General features: G+C 44.7%; 1 protein-coding gene across 2 annotated transcripts in view; it reads right to left on the bottom strand.

Moving 5' to 3' along the window:
• Nucleotides 1-6170: 6170 nt before the first annotated feature.
• FBXO25 (F-box protein 25) overlaps nt 6171-10452 on the bottom strand; it is a 73822-nt gene continuing 69540 nt past the window's right edge. For both annotated transcript variants that reach the window (XM_065400978.1, XM_065400979.1), the window contains one exon: nt 6171-7470. In XM_065400978.1, the coding sequence (XP_065257050.1) occupies nt 7381-7470 (90 nt within the window). In that variant the 3' untranslated portion in view covers nt 6171-7380. The remainder of the gene's footprint in view (nt 7471-10452) is intronic.

Raw genomic sequence — 10452 nt, 5'->3', positions numbered from 1 at the left:
ATCACAGACTATAACAGGGCATCTCTACTGTGTTATCATCTTAGCGTTGTGTTAGTGCTGTGCAGGGTGGTGGGTGAGTTGTACTGCAGTTATTGTGGAGAGTTTTCATCTTAACTTTTCACACTTGTTTCCAAACCTCTGGTATCGGGAGCACTCAATCTCTCCTAATGACCTTATCAACATTTGCTTTATGGGGATAGTGTGGTGTGGGCACCCAACCCTTTTTTAAACTATTCTTTACAGCAGTGCTACCTGCACTTAGTGGCTGTTATGGAGCACTAATCCCAGAACTGAAACAGCTCAGAGTTTGGAAGGCGGGGGAGAGAAGGGCTGTTTATCACAGGGTAATGGCAGAGGCCTGTATTGTTACTTGGACTGTGCTTTGTTTTCCTGCATGTGAAGCAAGCCATAAAGATATTTCTCTACCTATTTTTAGTACTGTGAGTTCTGTTGATTTAAAACTAGCAGTGCTCTCTGTAAGCACATCACACTAACCACACTTTTCCCATTCCTCCCCTGTATCCTTCAGACTGTGGCTATTTCCTAACCTAGGGGAGGAGCGGGCGGGAGTTGTCGTTGTGGGATGGACAAAATTGTGTTGCACTGTGATGGCACCAGACAGTTACACTATTCCAATTCACGTGCTGTGATTCAAGTGACCCAATCCAGAACCTGAAAACATCTTACATTCATCACAGTGAAGAAGGAGTTAACACAAGTTAAGAAAAGTATAACATCTATTAAAAGTACTATATGGAATGGGTAATTGAAATAGTTTTAAAAGGCAACGTAAACCAGCAAAACATAACAGGACTGACTCCATGAACAACAGCCAAATTTTAATGTCTCTGTACCTGTCTCTTTGCCCTTGCCCGACAAGGGGGGAATGACTGGGATCAAACAGAGACATCTCCTGTCTGGGGTTTGGGGGTTGGGCATTTGGTGGGGTTCAGGAAGTCCTTCTGGCTTATTGTTCTCCTCCTGGTTTAGGGTGCCAGTGGGGGGTGTGGTCCTGGAAATCCTGGAGGCTCCTCCTGGTTGCTCAGGGGTGGACTGGGAGGAGGTGGTGATTCATGGAGAGACGCAGTGGCCGTGGCAGCAAGTGGACCTCAAACGCATTAGGTCCCCAGGTCTATCAGTCTCTCCATTATGGCATGCTCCTGTTTCCTATGGTGTGCAACCTGATCTACGAACTGATGCATCAGTGTGTCTTCCTGCTGAAAAGCCTGAGCCTGGTTTCTCCTGTCCATGCCAATGAACAGGTCCTCCAAGCTTCTCCTCCCTCTGCGGTGCTCCTCCTGCCCACCTGGTGGAATGGTTTCCCTCTTGGGAGCCAGACATCCTGCCAGTCCAAAGACAAGGGTAGTATTATTTTTTGTCCTTTGGAAGAAGCCAAGAAATTCCCCCACGTAAGTTTGCTGTGGAAGGCCACAATCTTGATACTTTTCAGCATTCCAGAGCTGCGGGTGTTAGACTACCCTGGATTTTCAGACTTTTGCAGCCCATGAGGAAGGAGCAGTGGCTATGAAGGGTAAGATACATGTACTAATGTTTTATGAAATTTCCATAGTGTCTCAAGGGGTGGGGTGGGGGTGACAGTTCCCTCCAAGTTACCAGTTTGCGATTTCTTTTTTTAAAGGCTGGGCAACCTTTGGGGAACGTAGCATGTTTTCAAGGTACCCAGGCTGAAAAGAGATGTGGCTTTTCACTTCTGTGGAGGAAACCTATGCCAGAGAGATGTTTCTGCTAAGGGGCAATGTTAGAGGGCTTTCCCTTCACACTCTCCCCTGGTTCTTGTCATGCGGGCAGAAGGCCGAAGTGTAGACAATGCAGTGTTTATTGGGGTTAGTTTCCAGCAAACGTGTTCCATAATTCTGACGCTGCAGAGCCTTGTTTCCCAGTGACTCATCCCTCCTCCTCAGGAGGCATAATTATACCGGAAATGCACGCCCACAGTCCCAGCCCTTACAACTTAGGGTCATGTTCCATTTGGGTCTGGGGTCTTCATCCCACCTCTTTTGTACCCCATGGCAGGGGTAAGGAGGGAGGTTGTGCTCAGGGACAGGCATTTCTTTGGTCTTTTAGTGTTTTATACCTCCCCCCAAGTCCCTTTGCCCCTCCCGACTGGTTTCTTGATTTTGCTTTGAGATAGGGGTTGAGGCAATCTTAAAGTGTGCTCTGAGTAACACTTTAACTGCTCTTATCTATTCCCATTGTACTAACAAATCCATCTAACTAGGCATAAGCAACATTGCTGTGTCTTTGTCCTTTGTTTACACATATTAGTATCGGAGTATCAAAATTCTATTCCAGGCTATATACTAACAGGCAACCCTCTACATATTGCTGAATGGAGGGGTTTGGTCACCTACAAACAATGGACCAAAACGATTTGCACTTCCATTGAAGCTCAAGATGCAGCTGGAGTTTCTGCTACACCAAAAGTTTGCTGGAATATGCTTCTAGAACTTGGAGGCAAGTCAATTGGAAATAGACTATATTCTCAGCTAGCATACAGAGCTTTGATGGAAAGGGTAATATGAACCATGAACAATGCCCACCCCCTCTCATCTACCCTGGCATCACCACAAAATCTTGCCCCTGTGCCTGCCTACCAACGCTGAATTAAACAGAAAAAGACACAGTACAACTTTATTTTTGTTCCCTGACCTTTCAGGTCAGCACCAGGTCACTCTTGCCTCTTCACTGCAAAGGGACACCCTCTTGTGTTTATGCAACTGCCAGTTAGGATCCTGCTCTCAGCCCCATTTCGTGCAGCATGTCTCAGTGTGGGGTAATGACAGAAGACAACAGAATTTTTACCATTCCTGAGTCTAAGTGAGAGGACTATTATGACTAACTTTTCCTCAGACAACCGAAAAGTGTTCCCTTCTCCTTCCTGGGCCTACCTACCATCCATCACCTCAACCTCTGCCTCCATTCTTGTGTGGTTTCTGTTTGTAAGGGGACAGCATGATCGGGTGTGGCTGGGAGAAGAAATGAAACTGTATAATCTTCCAAGGGAAAAAAGACAGCTGTTGCTAACTTTAGACAAACCACTATAAGTTTTCTATAATGACCCATCCCCAACTGGGATTCTTCTAAACCCACTCCCTCTTCCTCTGAATCACACAGAACCAGGACCATCACTGCCTGCATGTTGGCTGAAAAATGAACAGAGATTGTTGATCTGCTTTATTGCTTTTGCAAAATGCATAATAAGGGCTAACTGGCAACCAGTAAAATCATTAATTTATTGCTGGGTTTTGCTCAGGGACTCTGTAAAGATGGAAGTGGAGTGGGGAGTTGGACTTAAAATCAGGACTGTAGCACCAGAGCAAGAGGGGATATTGGCAGGGAGGGTGAGGGAGTCCATTCTAACTCACCAGCCTTAGGTCCTGCTGTGGTTCAGGTTTGTCGGGGGCGGGATGTGTGTGGATTTCGTCAACCAGCTTCTCTGGGTAGAGGGGGCAGAATCACATGCTCAGCGTCCTGTAAGTCTTCAAGGACCTCCTCCACGGTCCCTGTTGCCACCTCATCCTGGTCTCCATTGGCATCCCAGCAATGAGGCTGGCAGGGTTGGGCAGCGGCGGGGGTGGAGGGTTGTGAGCAACTTCAGGCTCTGCACTGGCAGCCCTGGACGGCACCTGGTCCAGCTCATCGTAGAAGGGGTATGAACGAGGAGCCTTCCCAGCGTGACTGTTGGAGTCTTTACTCTCCTGTACAAGAGCCTCACATGCTTGATGTGTTCCCAGCACTGGGCCAGAGTCCGCTGTTTGCCCACATCCACCAGCCTTGCTCCAGGAGAAGTTGTGGAGGATGCTGTACCCCAACCACACTGATTGGGGGCCAGCTGGCTGCTCTCAGAACAGGCTCCATGTTCATGTGTACTGGTAAAAAGAGTGCAGTGGAGAACTGTTCTAGTGGGGTCAGCACAGCTTGCTCCTACTGGTGAAAATGGGGCAACAGGGATCTTTATGGATGGGGTAAGGGACAGACAGAAAAGAGTTCAGTGCATTGTGGGTATTGGAGGACTACTGAAATGCAGAACCAGGTCCATGCCCATTGCCTCTATCCACCCAGCCCACGATGGGTCCTTACATACACCCCTCAGGCATGGTAACTTACTCACGCGTACTTACGTGCAGTTACGTGTTTCCAGGATTTAGCGGTGGAAAGTAGTGGGCTTCTGGCACAACCACATGCATGAACATGTGTACAGGCACTAGTGATGATGTAACCTATGAGTGTGAGATTTATTCAATGTTTGTAACGCATGGGGCACCTCAGCTGACAGCACTAGACAAAGTAACCACCTAGCACGAGCTCAGACAATCTGTGCAGTACTGTAGTAGGTCAAGTACAGTGAAGCATTTAATAAATATTTACTGTGCAATGCTCCAGAGGCCAGAGCACACATTTGTTATAATTTATGCTAATGTGCAAATCCAGGGGTTCCCAAACTTGGTTCGCAGCTTGATCAGGGTAAGCCCCTGGCGGGCCCCGAGACACTTTGTTTACCTGAGCGTCCACAGGTACGGCCGCTCACAGCTCCCAGTGGCCACGGTTCGCCATTCCCGGCCAATGGGAGCTGCGGGAAGTGGCACGGGTGCAGTGGAGTAATCGGAGCCCAAAGGTTATGTATGTATGGTGGTCTGTCCTGTAGAGGAGGTGGCAGCTGCATTTGGCACCAACTGGCGTCTCCGCCCAGTGTCACATTCAGCCCCACGTACAGCAAGTTACAACAATCCATTCTGGAAGCATTGAATGGATTGAGAATTTTAGGCAGATACTGTCCTAGAGGGTGGAAGAAAACATTTATCACCATGCTCCTTGATCCTTAAGCTTTAACAATGAGTCAAGCAGGTCAGAGTTTGCAGCACTCTGGCAAATCGGAGCAGATGTCTTTGATGGAAGGAGAGAGAAGTGAACCTGAGTTCGATGTGTTTCCCTCTGCCAACCAGCATCACTTCAAGGTTGGCAGATGGAGTCTGAGCCAGTTACTGATCTCCTGTAGGTATTGAGGTATTTGTTGAAGAGCACTGGTTATACCACTACAAAATTAAATATGAAAAAGGGTATGATCGGCAGCAGAGGCAGCCATGCCATCATCTGTCCAAGGGGGGACTGTAGATGTTGAAGTGAAGGTAGCTAGACCAACCCCTGATGAAAGAATCATTGGTTAATGGGTATAGCTGGGAGCAAGAGCTAATGCTTTATTACGGACATGTTGTATGTCCTTGGACAAGTCACTTAACCTCTCTCTGCCTACAGTTGACCCAATTGTAAAATGTGGGATAAGCTAACAACTACATCCCCAGGCCTGTGAAGCTTCAATAATGTGAGTAAAGAGCTTTGAGAGCCACTAACTACACTGACAACCCCAAGTGCTCACAAATCATGAGTGAGCCCCTGCCCTCCCCCCCCACTCATGAGACTGGCTTACAAATCATGAGATTTCTTTTTAAAATCTATTTGAGGACTCTTATTTGACCTCTGATGTTGGAACCTTTTTGGTCCCATTTTCAAGCTTTTCTCCACAACTCTAAGGATAGAAACATAATTTTAATGAAAGCTGAGGTTCTAACACAAGTCACCTGACTCCAGAAGCTGGGGCTTAGGAAAACATCACATGTCACAAGACTTGCAATAAAATCAGTTAGCAATCCAGTAAATGCAAAAATAGTAAACCTTGCTTCTTTACCATCAGATTCAGTTTCTTTAACGTTTTACTTGGGATGCTTGGAATGTAGACTCAAAACAAACACCAACACAACCCCAAAACCAACTGCATCAAGGAGGGAGTCTTATGAGCTCAACATCTGATTTTTATTTATTTAAGCTTTAGGGCAAAAAGGTTTGTGACCTTTCACATCTGCATTGATAAGGACATGTCATCGGTATTAAATCCAGGGACCAATAGTTCACTTACTGTGAAGAGCTAACTTTTCTTTTCAAGCACTTAAATATTCTCTCTTTCCTGCACAATCCACTAGTGCTAAAGTTCTGGCTCTGTTAAAATAAATTAAAAATGATATGGGAACAGTAGATATATACATTTTTCTTGTTCAGTTAGCAAATGCTAACCTGTATTGGTGATGGACACAGAAGCCAGTGCTATAAATTCAGACGGACTCATTTCTAAATGCAAAAGAAATTGCTAAAGAATAATAGGTAAAACATGATTTATTACATTGTGTACAAAACTAGATTGAAAACAAGCAGTGATATATATAATATGTTTTGTATTTTGTCTTTACATTACACAGTTGGTAAATGATCTCTCCAAAAAACTTTGTGAACAACTTAATTATTTTTTCCTAACTCTGGACAGCGCCCCCTCCCCTCCTCTGTAATTTACAAGGTATAAGAAGGTAGCTTCTTGTAGAATTCATGTCACTATGGGGTTAGTCAGCAGAAGGTGCTCCAGATCAACAAGCTGCCTTTTAATGCAAAGAATTTCCAACTCAGAGCCTCCGTTACTAGAACAATGTAATACCACCACTGTACTAGAGGCCTAGCAACACACTGTATTCATTTTCTGCATTAAAGCTCAGTAATGTGTCCTTTCTCGAGGATGTCTAAAAGTCCTTCTGCAATAGTTTAACACCTAACTTAAAATAAAAATTAAATAAAAATAAAAGACTGTGGCTACCACTGGAAAAACCCATCATTCTTCAGCAACCACTGAACAGCCTCCCATACTATTTAGGATGTCTTTAAAAACAGGTTTGATGTGGTTAATAAAATACCTTTTAAGAAAAATAAATATTCTGCATAATGTATGTACAGAGGTTGGTTTCCTTCATAACAGGTTCAACAACAGATAATCACAACTCTATATTTTATTCACACACAAACTCACAATGATTAACGCCACCTTGGTAATTGACTTGATATTTATGAAGGAGTCCAAAAAGGAATCAGATGAATATTTATAAATGTGCAAACTGTATGTAAGTACTTGGAAAATGGTGGCATAAAAAGAGTGAAGGATTAAGACAAATTGCTTTTGGTCACTCCAAGAATAGCCCTTCCAACAACTCTCTCCCCCCAAGTCTCAATAGCCTTAATGAAATGTTAAATCAGTACAAAATGGACTTAAAGGCAGGACTAAAAATGTACTCTTTCTTGGATTCAAAAGAGCCTTTCGTAGACATCTCTACAGAATGTGTCTTCTTTGGAGATATTTATCCCTCTTCAGTTCATTTCTGCACACAAATAGCATTTGTAATACACCTCTCCAATTGCCCCCCTCTCTCCTAGACATCCCTTTTTACTATGAAGTACATTTAAAAAGATATTGCACACAAAGCATAATACATACTGCATGATTCTTCACAAAGATGACCAAAAACAAAAACAAGGCTATTGCACCTCTTAAAATTTGAAGAGATCAATGAAGTGCTGCGGAGAAACTGGCATGAAACAGGTGTCTGGATCATTGGCTGTGCAGGGATGCCCTGTATCCTAGTGAAATTAAGAGGAGGGGAAAAGGTTATTTTCTCCTTTAAAAAAAATACCCACAAAAACAAAAAGCTGCTGAGCATTGATTTTAAAAGAAAAGAACTGCAAGAATTCACACCTCAATTTTACATTTTAAAAAGACAAATTAAGTAGCTGGGCAACTGACTACACCAGTTTTTAAGTCACTGGCCTTTTGGGACTCTGGTTCAAAGCCTACAAGGCCCTCACAGAGAAAAAATTGCCAAGAACATACAGTTACTTAGATTGTAAGCTCTTTGGGACAATGACCGTCTCTTGTTATGTGTACACAGTACCTATATAGCAACAAAATGGGGCTCCAAGCCCTGATTGGGGTTCCTAGGCACTACTACGATACAAACAAGAAATCATAGCAGAACAAGCTTTTCCACATTCCCTCTCCCTTTGTCCCAAGGGCTTTTGGCCCTGTATAAAACAGACAGAGACAGGGCCGGCTCTAGGCACCAGCAAAACAAGCTGGTGCTTGGGGCGGCACATTTTTAGGGGCGGCATGGCCGGCGCCAGAATGCCGCCCCTAAAAATGTGCCCCGGCCGCCCTAGCTCACCTCCGCTGCTGCTGCTGCTCGCGCACCGCTACTCACCCTCCTTGAGAGCCTGGGAGGGAGGGGGAGAAGTGGCGCCCGCGCCGTGGCCACTCGGAGTCTCCCCCTCCCTCCCAGGCTCTCAAACAGTTGTTTCGCGCGCCGCTGCTCTCCCTCCCAGGCTTGAGAGCCTGGGGGGAGGAGGCAGGGCTGGGGATTTGGGGAGGGGGCGGAGTTGAGGCGGGGCTGGGGGTGGGGGTAATTAAAAAATGGGGGGGGGGGGCCAAAATTGTTTTTGCTTTGGGCGGCAAAAATCCTAGAGCCGGCCCTGGACAGAGACAGCCTGTACTCCAGCAAGCTTACAACCTAGAAAGCAGAGAAGATGCACTGGGTGGTGCAGAGGAAATAGTTACCTTAGATCTTTACTCTAATCTAATTTTGCCTGGCTTTAGGCCTTAAGGAAAATGTGGGCCTTTATGATGGATATGAATGGGGAAGGTGTGATTGCACACTGGAATAGGGATGACCCACCATGAACAGGTGCAGCATGGAAAGTAGGGGTTTGCAAGGCTGGTGGCACTGGAAGAGAGAATGGGGAATACAGTAAGTGATTAGATCTCTAGGCAGACAGTTGTGCGGGACTCTGAAGGCAAGGTTGAGAGGTTTAATCTTGATATGGGGGCCAAGGCAAAGCCAGTGGTGTGATTCAAAAAGGGAAATGATATGGTCTGATCAACCACCAAGTAACATAATTTTGGCAATGACACTCTGAATGGCTTAGAAGGGAAAGAGAGAAGTGCTAAGGCAGTGGTGGTGATGGTGGGAGTCGCATTAAAGGTCAGAGATGGCATGGGTATGAATTAGTATTTTAGTGATATGCCTTAACTCACTTTTGGGCAGATCATTTATAGAGAGGAGAGAGTACACAAGTAAATGGGAGAAGAATTGTAATTAGAGCTTCAGTTTTGGATACCATACATTACAATATTGGCTTTATACACACACACACACACACACACACACACACACACACACACACAAAAGCATAAACCCACATGCGGTACGGTTAACACTCTTAAGGCAAAGTGACTGGGGAAAGGAAATGGAGAGAAAACTGTAGAGACAGCTAAATAAAAGTAGCAGCATTTACATTTTATCAATCCGAATGACCAATTGTTTATCAAACACGGCTGGTGGATCAATACGTTTTGGAGCAATATCATTCTTGGAGAATTGTACAGTAGCACAACTTGTGTTTCTTTTTTCTTCTTCCTCCCTATATAATTATTTTTCCTGTCTTCTCTCACTTTAGTGCTAGCTATGTGCTCAGCAAGACAATCCCTACAACAAACGTGGTTACACGTGAAGAAACAGAAATACTGGAGACATCTGTTTGTTTTCTTTTTTTTCCAAGCTGTTCCCCTCCTCCTCCACTTTCCCCTTCTAGTATTAACTATGGGGGGGGGGGGGCAGGGTGTAACATTTTTTTTTAAAAGAGTAAGCACAGGAGCAATGTGGAACTTTACAAGTGGAAAATGCTGCAGAATCAGATTCTCCTTCTGCAGTGGGCTCAAGTTCTAAAGAGCTTCAGTGCTACTTCCTTTCCTCTTCTGCAAGGGAGGAAGTGGTCAAGTCATTGAAAGCTACTTCAAATTGTTCCTCAGATCTGTTGGGAATCTACGGCAGGAAACTCAGGGCTCTTCCCCTCTACAAATACCATGGACTGGAAGGAACCAGTAACAACATAGTTCTTGTGTTGGAGCTAGCTGTATTTGTAGTGGGGAAAAGGCCCTTTCTTGTGGATGCCAAGAGGCTTAAAAGGCAGTGGGGATTGCCACATACATCCATTTGGGAGAAACTCTCAAGGAGTACGTATTGTTTGTCATTTATAATTTCAATAGCATTACTTTTTAGTTTTAAAGATTTAACACTCTTAATGCTTAAGTGGTAAACTGTGGACAAAGAGCCTTGTGTGACAGCATAAATTGTAACAGGAGACAGAGGTGAAAGCAGCTACTTTTATTGCTGATCCCCATGCTGCTTCTAAATCATAGCCAACAAGCTATGCTCTGTTAGTTTTTCCATTTCAACATTTCCTTTATCTTCTGAAAAATTACTTTCAGGAGAAGGATGACAGAAAACTGAAAACAAAAATTGTCAAAATGTATTAGTTATATAAACTGGGCCACATCCTAATTTCCATGCTTTGAGCTGTAAGGAGACCAACATGCACACTTCTATGTAGTTTTTAAGAACTCCTTCCCTGCTATGGTTATTTTACTATTTTCTTATATTTCACTGTACCAACATAAAATGCAACAGCAGGGATCGGCAACCTTTGGCACACGGCCCTGGTGGGCTGGGCTGGTTTGTTTGCCTGCCGCGTCCACAGGTTCGGCCGATTGCGGCTCCCACTGGCGGCGGT

The sequence above is a fragment of the Emys orbicularis genome, chromosome 3 (assembly GCF_028017835.1).
Source record: "Emys orbicularis isolate rEmyOrb1 chromosome 3, rEmyOrb1.hap1, whole genome shotgun sequence".
Taxonomy (NCBI): domain Eukaryota; kingdom Metazoa; phylum Chordata; order Testudines; family Emydidae; genus Emys; species Emys orbicularis.
The sequence above is the reverse complement of the archived record's forward strand: the minus strand, read 5'-3'. Positions and strand labels throughout refer to the sequence as shown.